Source organism: Saccopteryx bilineata, chromosome 9 (genome assembly GCF_036850765.1).
Source record: "Saccopteryx bilineata isolate mSacBil1 chromosome 9, mSacBil1_pri_phased_curated, whole genome shotgun sequence".
In the NCBI taxonomy this organism is placed as follows: domain Eukaryota; kingdom Metazoa; phylum Chordata; class Mammalia; order Chiroptera; family Emballonuridae; genus Saccopteryx; species Saccopteryx bilineata.
The window spans coordinates 46,593,015-46,609,188 of record NC_089498.1 but is presented as its reverse complement, the minus strand read 5'-3'; the positions used below and the strand labels follow the sequence as shown (position 1 = coordinate 46,609,188).

Here is a 16,174-nt window from a genome sequence, read left to right as displayed (position 1 = left end):
GCATCAGCCCCACTTCCCTAATACCCCCCCTCGCCCCCAGCATTTGGAGTCCCCAGCTGTCAATCTCTATCAATGCCATTATCTCCCAGGGTCATTTTTTTGGTAAACTTTTAGGTGTTTGAGTCAAACTGATAACATGCTAGGAAGCAAAATCTCAAATGCTCCTCTCAGGGTCACTTCTATGCCATCCCTTGGACCTTGATCTAATCTCAACCCTTCAGAACTCCTAGAGTTCTGGAGTCCTGGCATCCCAAAGCTTCCTCCCAGTGTGCACTCAGACACACTGTTTTATCTCTTGTATTAATGAACAAAGAAACAAAAATCTCTTTCGTGTTCTAGATTTTCTGACATTTCCTCTTGGTTCTAGAATCACCAGCATTCCACAAATATACATGATCTAGATTTCCTGGCATAGAAAAGCTACTTCAATATTCCAGACCTGCAAGCATTACAAAATACCTTCATCTTCTAGATTCCCTGACACCCCCCCTATATTCTAGACTTCCTAACATTCAGACATCCCCCAGTGTTCTGAATGCCCTGGCATATAAAAACATTTCATGTTTGAACATCACAGGCATTCCAGAACATTCATGTTTTAGAATCACTCACTGTTTAGACCTCCCATTCATGTTTTAGTTTCTCTGACAATCTAGAATCCCATCATCATGGATTTCTTGGAATGCAAATCCTCTAGTGGTCTAGAAGGGTTGACATTCCAGAATATCTCAGTGCTCTATATTTCCTAGTAATCCAGATTCTTTCCTGTTTTATAATTCTCAGAATTCCATAATTCCTGGAATGTAAAACATTCCTTCTGGTGTAGATTCATAGACTTTCTAGAACATTCCTGTTCTAGAATTATTGACTTTCCAGGTCCTTTGGTCAAGAAGCTTCTTTTTTTTTTTTGTATTTTTCTGAAGCTGGAAACGGGGAGAGACAGTCAGACAGACTCCCGCATGCGCCCGACCAGGATCCACCTGGCACGCCCACCAGGGGACGATGCTCTGCCCCTCCGGGGTGTCACTCTGTTGCGACCAGAGCCACTCTAGCGCCTGGGGCAGCGGCCAAGGAGCCATCCCCAGCGCCCGGGCCATCTTTGCTCCAATGGAGCCTTGGCTGCGGGAGAAGAGAGAGACAGAAAGGAGTGGGGGGGTGGAGAAGCAAATGGGCGCTTCTCCTATGTGCCTTGGCTGGGAATCGAACCCGGGTCCCCCGCACGCCAGGCCGACGCTCTACCACTGAGCCAACCAGCCAGGGCCTCAAGAAGCTTCTATATCTGGATTTGCTGAAATGGCAAGGGAGAGAACCTTAACATTGCTCATTCACTAGAATATTCGTTCTAGATTTCCTAACATCTAGATCTTTCTCTACCATGTTACAGACAACTTTGGCATTCCAGAAACTCTGAGAATCTATAATCAACATATCCAAAAATCCCTTGTTGCTAGTCTGGCCAATTTTCTCTCTTCATTGGTCCAAGGAAAAGATCCTGAAGACTTTCCTAAGGAGTTGCCATAGCAACAAGTATTATTTAGGAGAAAATCCCAAAAATGCCAGGCTGGGGTGAGCTGAACTCATCCCACACACTCTCTCAGGTGTGGGCAGGAAAGAGGTGAAAGGCCGGGTAGCCAGGGAAGTGGGCAAGGTGTCTGCAGTGGTGATGTCTGGGGTACAAATGTTAAGGATGTGGCAACAACACCTGTGTTTCTGCCAACCTGTAGCCATTCATCCCCATTTGTGGTAACAAAACCCTTATTCACTTTTCAGGAACTTCTTCTCTACCCAATCAACACAGGCCTGACCTCACCTCCTGGCTCCGTGAAACAAGAGAACACCTCTATCCACTGGCCATAATGACTAGTTTAGGGATGGTCATCTGATTCAATTCAACCCAGTGAGAATCAGTTGTGATTTCTGCAGCAGCTAGAGAGAATAAAGTTGCTAAGGAATCATCTGGAGTTATCTTGACACAGAGAGGGAGAAACCTGACTGAAAACCCCTGGATCCAGCCATGCCTGAAGCTGACTGTAAACCTGTACATTTTCTTTTTTTGGTTCAACCAGGAGACAGATGTCTCTGAATCTCTAGTCAGGGACCTAGTTGGGCCCCACATCTCTTCCACCCTTTCCCTGGGTATTCCCAAATCCTGTAAGAATGTAAGGAAGGTGTTGGCAGTGAGAATTTTATTAGGGTAGGGTGACTTTGGCTCCAGAAAAGGGGGTTGGGAGAACTTAGTAACAGTGACCACTCCAAGGAGGTCCTGGCCCTGAACCCAGGGTGCTGACAGGAAGTAGGGAAGCACGCAAGTCCCCAGGACCTGGATATCTAAAGGCACCATGGCAGTGTGTTCAAAAGGAGGTTTCATTAAGCTTCGTCTTGGGGGGTGCAAGGGGGACCCCAAGACCCATGGTGGGCCGGGGGGCTGGTGTCAGTGGTCTTCGGGGCTCTGGCCCACTGTGCACCAGTTCCTGGCAGCGTTCTACGAAGCTGCCTCCCCCACGGCGCCGGGCCTCAGCCTGTGGGGGACTGGGGCTCCCGCGCTGGCCAGACAGGGAGGTGTTGCTGGAGGCTAAGTGAAGACTGAGGGGGTGATGAGGGTCAATGCAGGCCATCAAAGGGCAGCTGCCCCCCCCCGCTCTCCCCACCAAGGCCACCATATTCTGTCCTCCCCACCTCGCAGAAAGGGAAGTGGAGTCATGCCTACCTAGTAAGAGAGGTGCGGGGTGAGGGGCTGGGAAGAGAGCCCCGAGAGGAAGTTAGCGGGGCCAAGTCGCACTGCTCCAGCTGCTGCATCAGCTCCTCCTCTGTCAGGCCACCTGCTGGGGGGGGGGGCAAGGAAGCAGGGTCAGGGGGCAGGACAAGGATTACAGGGCTAGGGACAAAGGTCATGTGAAAGATTGAGGTTGGGATAGGAGAAAAATGAGGAGGTCAATGGACAACAGTGAGAGACTGCGAGGGGTTGAAAAGCAAGGGCAAAGAAGGGTTGGAGGTCAGAGAAGTGTGAGAGGGGCAAGGACTCGGGAAGGGCGATTGTGACGAAGGGGATGTGAAGAGGAGTTCAGGGTGAGTCTATGCAGCTTGGGACAGGATTGGGGTGGGGTGGGGAGTACCAGGGGCCTGGCCGAGGCCATCCATGGCAGTGGTCAGGTCCCACATGGCCAGGCTGCCGTTGGCCTGGCCGGTGAGCAGGTAGCGCCGGGGCCGAGAGCCGAGCCGCCGGGACCCCTCACACTCGAGCACCGTGAAGGCAGTGGTGGGCGAGCCGTCCACGGAGCGCACCGAGCACACCCTGGGAGGGAGAGAAGAGGGTCACTGGTTGCAGCAGGGCCTGGCCTCATCTCTGTTCTCATCCTTACACCCTTCCTGGGGCACAGTCCCCACCATTATGGCTTCATTCCCACCTCTCTACCCCCAAGTTTCTCTATCCTTCCCCAATCTAATCTCTTGGGTTCCAGTCCTGAGAGTGGGCAGCAGCCTCTTAGATGTCCCCTGCCTGCATACATGCCATGTGTCCCTAGTGGGTCTCAGGACTCTCCCCCAAATCTGCTACTCCCTGTCTCCACCTCAGGGAAGGCTTGAGTGTCATCTCAGTGCCTCCTTCATCTCACTGTTGCCATGGCGGTCCCTGGGCCTCCAGTGTCCCTCCACGGTCCCTCCCCTCTGCCTAAGGTGTTACCCTGGTCGAGCCCTACTCTCTGGCCAGGCACCTCTCCGGCCGCCTTTCTGAGCTCTTGGCCTCCAATCCAAATTCCAATTCCTCCCCATCACAGCAGCCATGGCTCCCAGTCCACGCAGGACCATCTCAGCTCTTCCATTCAATCGACAAGGCCCTGCCCCTATGCAGCGGACTGCTCACCTCCAGTTCCGTGCTCTGGCCCCAGAGACCTATTTTGCTACTCCCAGCCTTTGCACATTCTGTCCCTTCAGCCTGGCACACTCACTCCTGTTTATCATTAAGGTCTCTGCTCAGTTGCACCTTCAAGAAAACCCTCCCAGGCTTCCTTCCCAGGGTGAAGCCAACACCTCCTCTATATTCTCCAGGCCCCCAGCATCCCATGCTGACCTCTCTGCTTACCTACCCATCCCAGCTCTGACCTTTCTGCCTGGGCCCCCTCTCCCACCCTGACTATACTGGGTGGTCTCTATGGTCTGAAGTCCTCCACAGGTGCCAGCTTCACCCCCACCCCTGTGTGTCACACCTTTGATACCTCTAGCCTCCAAATCTGGACCAGACTCATGCTCCCTCCCAGGCCTTGCTCCTTTAGTGCCCCTTGGCTGGGACCCCCTTATCCCAGCTGGCTTTCTGCCTTCTCCTCTGACCACTCTCCCCACTTGACAGGTGTCCTCACCGCTGACCAGTGGATGAGAGACGCACAAAGAGCTGGCTGGCACCTGGCACCACCTTCTGGATGAACACCTGCTGGTCATCCCGCTCGCCATAGGGGCCTGGGCCAGGCAGGGGTGAGGGTCAGGCCTCCTAGGTCCCTAGGACCTCCACACCCCAAGGCTCTGTCCCGTCCCAGGACCAGGTCCCCATCCCGATTGCTGAAGTTGGGTGGAGTCAGAATGGGTTGGGGATCAGCAACAGTCAACCGGGTTGAGGTTCACAGGGATGGGGGTGGTCCCAGGTCAGGTGGCAGACAGCAAGAATCAGCAGGGGCAACAGAATTCCACACTGGGAACAGGGAGTAAAGAGAGGTCAATGGGGTTCAGATAAGGGGTCTGTGGAGGCCAATGAGGGTCTGTGGGGTGGGTGGCCAGGGGCTAGGAAGCACCAATGTCATTGCCAGCACTGCAGCCACCATGTCCATCGGCTGACTCCAGCGCCAGGATCTTGAAGGAAGCGAGTGGGGTGGAGCCGGGCTGGGTGGAAATCATGCCACGGAAGCGAGTCACAGACCATGTCCGCACGTGGTTGTTGTCAGCACAGACTGAGGGGCAGAGGGTAGCCGGTCAGGCTGGGCTGCTGCTGCCCAACCTTTCCCAGCCCCGAGAGGACAACTTTTAAAGGTGTTAAGATTCAGGTCCCTCAGAATTCCAAATGGTCAAAAATCCTGTTGATTCTACCTCTAAAATCATTCAGAGCCTGATCTCACCATACCCTGTCCACTACCTCGAGCGGATCCTGTCCACTTCATCTAACTGGACCGTTGCAGCAGCCTCCTGCGTCCACTGCCTGCTCCTGCCCCGTTCCCACAGGCTGTCTCACTCACAGCCAGAGGGAGCCTGTGCACACCAACATCAGGTCACAGTCCCCCTTCTCAGAGCCCTCCTGTGGCACCATCTCAATCAGGCTCAAGGACACAGTCTTCTCCAGCGCTTACAAGGTCCTATCGACCTGCCCCATCAATCCACCCTCTCTGTCGCCCACTGCACCCTGGGCACAGGGGGGTCCCTGCTTTTCCTCAGATGCATTAAACACCCTCCCACCATAAAGCCTTCGCCATACCTGTTTCCTCTGCCTGGAATGCTTGTCCCACTGACCTACACTGTTCATTCCCTCATTTCTGCTCAAAGATCCATCCTCAGAAAGGTCTTCTGGAACCATGCACTCTCCTGAGACCCTGACACTCTCTAGCCACTCACACAGCTTTTTTATCATGGCCCTCATCATTGTCTGATATCGATTTATATTTTTATCAATTTGTCCGCTGTCCCTACTAGAACATCAGCTCCATGAGGGTAGGGACTTGGCCTGTCTTGTTCATCATTGTGTCCCCTGTGTACCTGGTATACAGTAGGTGCTCAAAAACATTTGTTGAGTTGATGAAATATTCACTCTCCCTTACCCTGGTGCCCCCTTTCATAGTATCCTTTCACTTCCGTGATTCTGTCCCAGGTCAAACTTTTCTTCCCTGTAGAGGTCTCTCCCTACACAATGTCCCCCCCCCATGGAAACTCTCATCCACCTAGTTTCATCTTCCATCCGAGCCACCCCTCCTGCAGGATGATGGGCACCTGGGGCAGCCCGGCATGCCCACCTGAGATGAGGTGCTTCTCCGACAACATGATCTTGGTTACAGGGCTGCGATGCACAGTGAAGGTCTGAAAGAGCTGAGGCCCAGAGCCCACTGTTTCGGGGTGCTGCACAATGACCCGCACGCCCCCTGAGCTGGTGCCATAGGCAATCTCAATCCAGTTCCCACTGTCACCTAATGAGGCACCAAGAAGGAAGAAAGGGACAGGGTCACAGAGAGACTGAAACCAAGGCAGAGAGAGACAGACAGATGAAGAACAGAGACAGTCAGAAAGTAAGGAGAGAGGAACAGATAATAATAAGGTGGTGAGGAGATATGGAGATGGAGAAACGAGGACAAAAAGTGACAGATCAGAAAAAGAGAGAACCAGAGACAATTTAAAATGAAGAAATAACATGAGAAGGAAGAGAGAGAAACTAGAGAAATGGGAACACACAGGAACTGAGAAAATGAGTCACGGGGAGGGATGTAGGGACAGAGAAAAACAGACACAGACAGAAATAGAATTATAGAGAAAGACAAAAAACCCTAAAGACATATATAAACAGATGGACAGCAAGACAAGAAAGTACAACCCAATGTGTCTAAGGGACTCCCCGCCATCGCCAACTTTCCAGAGGGGAAAAGTTATTTTGCAAATGTCAGAAGCTCCAAGGACCATCTCAAAGACTGGGTGTAAGAAAAATGTGGTTGTAATATTTTGTGCAGCAGTTAAAAGCAATACATTACCACATGGATGGATATTAAACCCAGGGCAAGGCAAACAAAATAAGAGGACAGGCCCTGGCCGGTTGGCTCAGTGGTAGAGTGTTGGCCCGGCGTGCAGGGGTCCTGGGTTCGATCCTGGCCAGGGCACACAGGAGAAGCGCCCATCTGCTTCTCCACCCCTCCCCCTCTCCTTCCTCTCTGTCTTTCTCTTCCCCTCCCGCAGCCAAGGCTCCATTGGAGCAAAGATGGCCCGGGCGCTGGGGATGGCTCCTTGGCCTCTGCCTCAGGCGCTGGAGTGGCTCTGGTCGCAACAGAGCGACGCCCCAGAGGGGCAGAGCATCGCCCCCTGGTGGGCATGCCGGGTGGATCCCCGTCGGGCGCATGCGAGAGTCTGACTGTCTCTCCCCGTTTCCAGCTTCAGAAAAATAAAAAAAAAAAAAAAAAAAAAAAAAAAAGAGGACAGCTGAAATAGATACCCAGTACCATTCACACAAATTCAAAACTTCCCCAGGATGCTCATTATGATGGACACACACACAGGAAAAGATAAATATTAATCATGACAGAACAGTGGCATATGGTGATGGAGGAAGTGGGGAGGAAAGGGATAAATAAATAAGAAAGGGGCCTTATGGATGAGGGAAGGGTGAAAAGGTTAAGGGCAACATAGTCAATAATACTGTGATAACTTTACACGACGATAAATGATTACTAGAATTAGTGGAGTGATCACATTGTAAAGTATAAGAATGTCAAATCACTATATTGTACACCTAAAACTAATATAACTAATATATAATATACCAACTATATGTAAATTTAAACAAAAAGGGGTTTTACATGATGACAATCTGTGAAGTTAAGTGTAGCATTAATTTATTCCTATTAGAAAAAAATGTTTCGTGACCCTTACTGTGAAACAGAGACCTATGTGTAAAAGCTAAAACTACAAAGTTCTATAAGAAAATATAGGGAGATATCTTCACAACCTGGGGGCAGGAAAGATATCTTAAGATCCAGAAAACACTAAGCACAAAAAATAAAACAAGGCCCTGGCCGGTTGGCTCAGCAGTAGAGCGTTGGCCTGGCGTGCGGGGGAGCTGGGTTCGATTTCCGGCCAGGGCACATAGGAGAAGCGCCCATTTGCTTCTCCACCCCCCCCTCCTTCCTCTCTGTCTCTCTCTTCCCCTCCAGCAGCCAAGGCTCCATTGGAGCAAAGATGGCCCAGGCGCTGGGGATGGCTCCTTGGCCTCTGCCCCAGGCGCTAGAGTGGCTCTGGTCCTGGCAGAGCGATGCCCCAGAGGGGCAGAGCATCGCCCCCTGGTGGGCAGAGCTTCGCCCCTGGTGGGTGTGCCGGGTGGATTCAGGTCGGGCGCATGCGGGAGTCTGTCTGACTGTCTCTCCCCGTTTCCGGCTTCAGAAAATTTAAAAAAAAAAAAAAAGATTAACCATTACGCTAAGTGAAAACAGCCAGACACAAAAGGTCACACAGGGCCTTGGCCAGTTGGCTCAGTTGATAGAGCGTCAGCTGGTATATGAACATCCCAGTTCAATTCCCAGTCAGGGCACATAAGAAAAGTGACCATCTGCTTTTCACCCTCTCTCCCTCCCCCTTCTTATCCTCTTCCCCTCCTGCAGCCAGTGGCTGGATTGGTTGGAGGGTGAGCCCAGAAGCTGAGGATAGCTTGGTTGGTTGGAGTGAGTTGGCCTCAAGTGCTAAAAATAGCTGGGTTGATCTGAGCATTGGCCCCAGACAGGGGTTGTCGGGTGGATCTGTCAGGGCACATGTGGAAGTCCGTCTCACTATCCCCTCTCCTCTCACACACACAAAAAAGGCCACACAGTGTATGATTCTCTTTGCATGAAATGTCCAGAAAAGGCAAATCCCGCCTGGTCCGTGGTGGCACAGTGGATAAAGCATTTACCTGGGCCCTGGCCGGTTGGCTCAGTGGTAGAACGTCAGCCTGGCATGCAGGGGACCAGGGTTTGATTCCCGGCCAGGGCACATAGGAGAAGCGCCCATTTGCTTCTCCACCACCCCCCCTCCTTCCTCTCTGTCTCTCTCTTCCCCTCCCGCAGCCAAGGCTCCATTGGAGCAGAGATGGCCCGGGCGCTGGGGATGGCTCCTTGGCCTCTGCCCCAGGCGCTAGAGTGGCTCTGGTCGCGGCAGAGTGACACCCCGGAGGGGCAGAGCATCGCCCCCTGGTGGGCAGAGCGTCGCCCCTGGTGGGCGTGCTGGGTGGGTCCCGGTCGGGCGTATGCGGGAGTCTGTCTGACTGTCTCTCCCCGTTTCCAGCTTAAGAAAAAAACGAAAAAACAAAAACAAAAACAAAACAAAAAAAGCATTTACCTGGAACGCTGAGGTTGCCAGGCTTGCCTGGTCAAGGCACATATGGAAGTTGATGCTTCCTGCTCCTCCCCCTTTTCTCTCTTTCTCAATCTCTCTCCCTCCTCACTAAAATGAATAAATAAAATCTTCCAAAAAAAAAAAGGCAGATCTCTAGAGACAAGAAAGTAGATTAGGTGCCCAGGGACTGTCAGGAAGCAGGAGTGGGGTATGATTTCTAATGAGTTCGGGATTTCTTTTTGGGGTGATAAAAATCATATTCTGAAATTAAACAGTAGTGATGGTTGCACAACATTGTGAATCTACTAAAAAAAATCAAATTGTACACTTTAAAATGGTGAATTTTATGGTATGTGAATAATATTTCTTTTCTTCTTCTTCTTTTTTTTTTTTTTTTGGTGAGAGGAGGAGAGATTGTGAGGCAGACTCTGGCATGCGCCCAACAGGCATCCACCCTGCATCTCTGTCAGGGGCCGATTCTCGAGTACTGAGCTATTTTTAATACCTGAGGCTGATGCACTTCAACAGAGCCATCCTCAACGCCAGGGCCATGCTTGAACCAATTGAGCCAGTGGCTGCGGGAGGGGAAGAAAGAGAGAAGAGGAAGAGGGAGGCAGGGAGAAGGAGATGGTTACTTCTTCTGTGTGGCCTGAGTGGAAATTGAACCCGGGATGTCCATATGCCAGCTGACGCTCTATCCATTGAGCCACAGGCCAGGGCCAATGTGAATGATATTTCAATAAAAAACAAATAAAAATCAAGCTATTTCTCTGTATTTGAGTTCAATGAAAGAAAACAAAAATTGTCTCAAGTGAGAAAACTCAGCTTGGTCCCCTGAAAAACGTGCCTCCTTGTTGTTCCACAGGCATGCAAGCATCATGCCCTAACTGCAGAGATGGAAAAGAAACCTACAGTTGAATGGCTAGTAGTCAATTTTTCTCCTGGTGAAGAGGCCCACCATGGTCCAGTACCTAGAACAGGGCTTATATACAAGTGGTGCTCAGTGAGTATTTGTTGAATGACTAAAAGACAGGTAAATCTGTTTCCTCTCCCATTAGTCTCATTGGGTCACGCTACACAAGCAGTGGGGAGACAGCTGCAGGCTGGGGCTGGCTGCTGACGGCAGGGGGGAGCCAGGTCATAGCTTACTGGTCTTGGGTGTGAGGTAGACGCTGAGAGCTGTAACTCCATCTTCTGCTGGGTCCCGGTAGAGCTCGCAGACAAGGAGGTCATTGTCCTTCATACGCAGGGGGAACTTCTGCACATCTGTGGTGGGCAGGGAGGGAAGAGAGGGTTTGTTTAAGGTGCTGCAGCCTCTCCCCTCCACTCCCACTTCCTATGAGAGGCTCTCGGGAACCTGCTGCTCACCCACGTAGTAGATGGAGCCATTGTTGCAGCCTAGGAGGAGGAAGGAGCCTGCTGCATCGTAGCTGGTAATAGGCTGTACCTCCTGGACCTGAGGGTGGGCAGAGCAGGCTGTGGGACCCTGCTGGGGTCCCACCAGGCTGTGCCGGTTCCGCTGCTTCATTGGGCAGCCCTTCCCTGCCTGTGCCTCTGCAGTGCCCACTCCTGGCATGCCCTCTCCTCCCTGCTCCAGAACCCACTGGCAGTCTCTAGGCCCACTTCTCTCCAGCCTCGCCTGCTCTGGGCCTGTCTTGATCTGCGCCTGTCTCTAAGCTTCGCCTTCACACTGTATTTGACACTTCTCTATTCATCTCTGCCTGTCTCTCTGGGTCCTATCATCTACCACAGGTGTTCAGGCCTGCTTCCTCCCTGTCCACCCTTCTCTCTACGTCACCTCTTTCTCACACACTCTCTTTCCATTTGTCTGTTTCTCTCCCCGTCTGTCTCTTCCTTCTTCCTTTCTCTGCTTATCTCTCTCTCAAACACTCACACTCTAGCAGAAGAAAACACTGCAAGTCTCTATTTTTTTTACATTTTGGACATGACTAGGGGTAGGTGCAGAGAGAATGCACATCTCTCTCTGGGTTTTATCTTCCACACCATCTCCCCTCACTTGCTTCCCCATTCAGTGCCTGGAGAATCCTCTTTCCTTTCTAAAACCAATCATCTTTTCTGTAGCTTGGCAGTCCCTCTTTCAAGAAGGCCTCCCTGATGCTTCTTAGGCCTTTATCCCAGACTCTGGCCCACTTCTGGGCCAGCTGGCTGGGGCACAAAGGAACCCTCTCTGGGTCTGTACAGTCTGGACACCTGGGAAAGGGACAGCTTGCACTCTGACCTGCCAGTGCTTGGTGACAGCATTCCACACCCCGATACGCCCCATATGACTTGTAGCGATGAGTTGGTTCCCAACAAAGAATAAGGCCTCCACAGGCACCCCCAGATGGAAGACTCCTGTTGAGGGAAAGGAAGACCCTGCTTCACGGGGGAGAAGAGGGATGGCAGGAAGAGTTCTGAGGACCAGAGGAGTCAGCTGGCCATGGAATCCTTACAACATAGAGGATTCCAACAGGAGTTACAGGGGTTCTCCTGAGGACTGACATTAGTTAGGGACAGATTAGTTAACAAGTCAGAGATTTCCAATGAAAACACAGAGTCTAACAGGCTCGGGATTCTACTGGCATGAAGAATTCCAACAAAGCAAAGAAATCTAATAGGGCACTGAATTATGACAAGAAGATAGAATTATATGTGGGTGGATTCTTCTACCAGGCCAAGAAATTTGAACAGGATACAGAATTCTAAAGGGTTGGGGCACCTTAATAATGCAAATAGCCCTGGCCGGTTGGCTCAGCGGTAGAGCGTCGGCCTAGCGTGCGGAGGACCCGGGTTCGATTCCCGGCCAGGGCACACAGGAGAAGCGCCCATTTGCTTCTCCACCCCTCCGCCGCGCTTTCCTCTCTGTCTCTCTCTTCCCCTCCCGCAGCCAAGGCTCCATTGGAGCAAAGATGGCCCGGGCGCTGGGGATGGCTCTGTGGCCTCTACCTCAGGCGCTAGAGTGGCTCTGGTCGCAACATGGCGACGCCCAGGATGGGCAGAGCGTCGCCCCCTGGTGGGCAGAGCGTCGCCCCTGGTGGGCGTGCCGGGTGGATCCCGGTCGGGCGCATGCGGGAGTCTGTCTGACTGTCTCTCCCTGTTTCCAGCTTAATAAAAAATAAAAAAAAAAAAAAAAAAAAAAGAAATAATGCAAATAATTTTTATGAGTGTGAGAATTGTATAGTGGAGGTATTTTAACAGGCCAAAAATACTAACAAGGTAGAAAATTCTAATAGACCACAGGTTGGAATAGAATTCTAAAGGGCAGAGGTTTCTGGAAAAAGCTTGGGGCCATACCTATCTCAGAGCCACCGCCTTCCGCCTGCAGAGCCCACAGAAGTATTTCACTGCCTGTGGCCGCTGCCACCATCTTGTCATGTTCACCCAAAGCCCCACCAAGCACGCGGGCTGTGAGTGCCAGTCGCTCGATGGGCCAGTCCAGGCGGGGACTGGAAAACACCAGCTGCCAGCCAGAGGCTTCTTTCAGCCTGGAAGATTGGGGGACATCATCAATTCTCACCCCAAACCCTCCCCGTCAACAGGGTTCAAAGCCTCCTGCCACTACCCTCTCCAAGTACCTGTAGCAGACAAGAAACTGGGTGTAGGCCACGGCAATCCAGTTGTGGTGTCCACAAACTAGGCGCACCATCCCTGGCTCCTCCAGTAGCCCTTAGAGGGAAGAACAAGGATCAGGGCAGGGGCACAGGGGCTCCACTGGCTGTCCAGCCTTTCAGGAGACAGAAATATACCTGATGGGGAAGGAGGGGGTTTCTCATCCAGCATTCGGCCCAGCAGCCCTGCACTGCCCAGGTTTGGGGGCATGGTATTGCTCCTTCGAACAGGCATTGGGCGCCCCCCAGCCTGCTGGGGTCCCACCAGGCTGTGCCGGTTCCGCCGCTTCATTGGGAACACTACGGCAGGGAGATGGAGCAAATTACAATAACTGTAATAAGTAATAATGGTCACATAGCAAGATATTGATTTCCCATCATGTCTTCTGAGGAAGAGAATTTAGGTAGTACAGGGACATGGCATTAAGTGAAATTGAATCACTAAACAAGTTACTTCCTTTTCAGTTCCTTTCACCCCATCACAAAGGAAGAATCAGTTTGGTGATGCCATAATATTGATTATTACTTCAATATTTTCTATCTTCCCTTTTAATACATGGAAGCCTGTCCTCTTGACAAGCAACAGCATCTAACCAGAGTTTAATAACACTGTTATACCCTGGCTGGTTGGCTCAGTGGTAGAGCGTCGGCCTGGTGTACAGGAGTCCTGGGTTTCGATTCCCGGCCAGGGCACACAGGAGAAGCACCCATCTGCTTCTCCACCCCTCCCCCTCTCCTTCCTCTCTGTCTCTCTCTTCCCCTCCCGCAGCCAAGGCTCCATTGGAGCAAAGTTGGCCCGGGCGCTGAGGATGGCTCCTTGGCCTCTGCCTCAGGCGCTAGAATGGCTCTGGTCGCAACAGAGCAACGCCCCAGAGGGGCAGAGCATCGCCCCTGGTGGGCATGCCGGGTGGATCCCGGTCGGGCGCATGCGGGAGTCTGTCTGACTGCCTCCCCGTTTCCAACTTCAGAAAAATACAAAAAATAATAATAATAAATAAATAAATAAATAAAATAACACTGTTATGTTTGGGCCTTATTTTCATGTTTACCTAGTTATAGTAATATAAAGCTTCCATTTAAAATTACTTTTTATAAAACAGGGTAAACAGTACAGATAAGTTAAAAAATAGCATATAGGTCTTCATATTTGGCAAACTTCATGTAGATGGTAGGTATTGACTAAGGTTAGAAAATAAAGCCTTAAATTAAATTTCCCCACTCTGTTCCTTCTACCAATCAGCAAAGTTTAATGGACTAGTTTCCAATAACCACTGGGGCATATTTTCCATGGCCAGGGTGATGGCTGCACCAAGGTCTCACAGAGATTACAGTCAATACATCCCCTTTAATAGTTCTTCCTTCAATGCAAAGGATCCAAGTTCTTCCTAAGCCTTACCACAAAGAAATCAAACCTTGACTACAACTCTGCTTGCACTGCAGGCCAGGGCATGCAATGGAGCCTCAAGGTGGCCCAATGCCTCATTGGAAATGCGGTTTCCTACTTCCTTTATAATCATGCCAAGAATCTGATATAGAACTACAATTCCCATAGTGTCTCAGGGTTCACAGCACAGCACCCAAGAACTGCAGTTTTATGGGAAATGTAGTCTTCATTCTACCCACCCACCACTCCATCTCTTAGTAGTGCCCACCTGGTGGAGGCAGGTAACCGTTGAAGAGAACGTTTCCACAAGAAGATCGATCCAACTCCTCCCGCAGCTGCAGACGACGAACTGAGGCGGAAGGACTCAAAAGATGGGACTTGAGGGATACTGAGGCCTATTATTCCTCCCCTCCCCCATCTCTTTCTCCACAGAATACCACCATTCACTTGAGACCCAGGACAAAACCCAGTGCTATCAGCTCTAACTCAGCCTTCTTTCATAAGAGGGATGAAGGAACACGAGAGAGCTGGTTTTCTATGCAATGAGGATGCTAATGGCGCTCCCACTTACCCAGAGGAGTGAGCCCATAAAACTGGGCTTCATGGAGGAGGCTGGAACCGTGGACTCCCCTAGGTAGTAGAAATGACTATAAGTCAGTGGTAGTGGGCAGAGAATTCTGAGAGGAAGTTTTCAAAACTGCACAGAGAATCCCAAGAGGTGGCAAATTTTGACGGGCTCAAGATTATAAAGAGTGACAACATGGCCGGTGAAAATGTTTGTGTGTTTTGGGGAACCATAAGGACACAATTTAAACATGATCAAAGAGCTTTAGTGTGGCTCTGGCCAGTTGGCTCAGTTGTATTGTGTTGGCCAGCTGGGCATGTAGAAGTCCTGGTTTCATTCCCAGTCAAGGCACGAAATGGAGCAAAGTTAGCCCCAGGCGCTGAGGATGGCTCCATGGCCTAGCTCCAGGCTCTGAAATAGCTTAGTTGCTGAGCAACAACGGAGCAGCTGCCCAGAGGGGCAGAGCATCATCTGTTAGGGGGCTTGCCCTGTGGATCCTAATCTGGGCGCATGCGGGAATTTGTCTCTGCCTCCCTGCCTCTCGCTTAAAACAAACAAACAAACAAAACACCAAACAGCTTAAGTGAACATTCTGAAGCGAAGAAAGGGTTCTAAGGGGTGAAGACGGTGGGGGACTCCCCTTTGCCCTCTTTGCCAACCTGGAGTCCAATTCTTTGGTGCGCAGAAAGTTGAGGATGGGGGCGAAGACGGTAGGGTCCCTGTCGATGAAGATCTGCCGGGAAGGGGTGCAGAGAATGGATGGGGCAAAGTGAGGAGCTGAGAAGGGGTCCTCTCACTCCTCCTACCCACCGCCCCATTTCAGATCTTGTTCTACTCACGGCTCCGGTCTCATCTTTCAGTGTCGAGATGCGTCCGCTCAGAAGACTGCAGGGAGAGGACACAGAGCAGGTATCATGGGCCAGGGTGTGTGCGTGCGGGGCGGCGGGATAAGGTCTCCCCATACCTTCTCCCGCCCCAAACTGGCTCTCCCAATCACCTGGAGAAGAAGGAGTCTGGTATCCAAGTGAGAGTCTGGCGAGAGGTACTGAATCTGTGCGGGGAAGGTGAGCGGACGCGAAACGAAGTAGGGAGGTTGAGGAATACGGCCCCCTCCCAACACCTAGTGAATTCCCTACCCTCCGCGGGCGCCAGTCTAGGCTCCCGTGTCTCCCGCGGAGGTCGAAGCAATCCTTGAGGACGCGGTTCCTCCCGGAGAGGCGAGTGCCCTCAGGAATCTCCTTCACTCACCTCTTGCCTCCCACGTTCAGATGAATCACTTCCCCAGGAGGCCCCCGACCTGGGACCCGCTCCGCTGTGGGAGCAGCAGCTGCCATGGCCCCAGGGCAAGCCGGCAGGCCAGCACCCACTTCCGGGTGTGCTCCCGGGCCCCGCCCTCACCGTGTGCTCATTGGGCTAGAAACTCCCGGATCCACCGGCGATTGGACAAAGCACTCATCCGTCTCAGTTAAATGCTCTTCCCCTTAAAGGGGCTTGCCATCCTGCCTCGGAGGGAGTGGACATCACGGTTCCTTCGGGGAACTTTTAGTTAGGGAGGATAGCATAACATTTTTCCAACCCTCT

General features: G+C 51.6%; 1 protein-coding gene across 2 annotated transcripts; it reads right to left on the bottom strand.

The window, feature by feature from the left end:
- Positions 1-2,171: 2,171 nt before the first annotated feature.
- SHKBP1 (SH3KBP1 binding protein 1) lies at positions 2,172-15,998 on the bottom strand. 2 transcript variants are annotated; one of them, XM_066243265.1, is made up of 18 exons: positions 15,842-15,998; positions 15,591-15,644; positions 15,433-15,478; positions 15,253-15,326; positions 14,600-14,658; positions 14,297-14,377; positions 12,783-12,944; positions 12,612-12,702; positions 12,331-12,521; positions 11,276-11,391; positions 10,405-10,492; positions 10,186-10,302; positions 5,985-6,167; positions 4,779-4,934; positions 4,353-4,449; positions 3,114-3,292; positions 2,708-2,822; positions 2,172-2,583 (listed from the first exon to the last, which is right to left on the bottom strand). In XM_066243265.1, the coding sequence occupies exons 1-18, from the start codon at positions 15,925-15,927 to the stop codon at positions 2,352-2,354; spliced, it is 2,127 nt and encodes a 708-aa protein (XP_066099362.1). In that variant the 5' UTR covers positions 15,928-15,998; the 3' UTR covers positions 2,172-2,351. The 2 variants fall into 2 exon arrangements, with proteins under 2 accessions (XP_066099362.1, XP_066099363.1); XM_066243266.1 differs by having other exon boundaries at positions 5,985-6,155.
- Between the last annotated feature and the right edge of the window lie 176 nt (positions 15,999-16,174).

What these genes read in the sequence shown, in the direction of transcription:
- SHKBP1 (XM_066243265.1), bottom strand. Translation starts at nt 15,927, where the DNA reads ATGGCAGCTGCTGCTCCCACAGCGGAGCGGGTCCCAGGTCGGGGGCCT. An exon ending in CGGTTACCTGCCTCCACCAG is followed by an intron (nt 12,945 to 14,296) that starts GTGGGCACTACT and finishes TCCCTGCCGTAG; the next exon opens with TGTTCCCAATGAAGCGGCGG. An exon ending in TGGCTCCATCTACTACGTGG is followed by an intron (nt 10,303 to 10,404) that starts GTGAGCAGCAGG and finishes TGCCCACCACAG; the next exon opens with ATGTGCAGAAGTTCCCCCTG.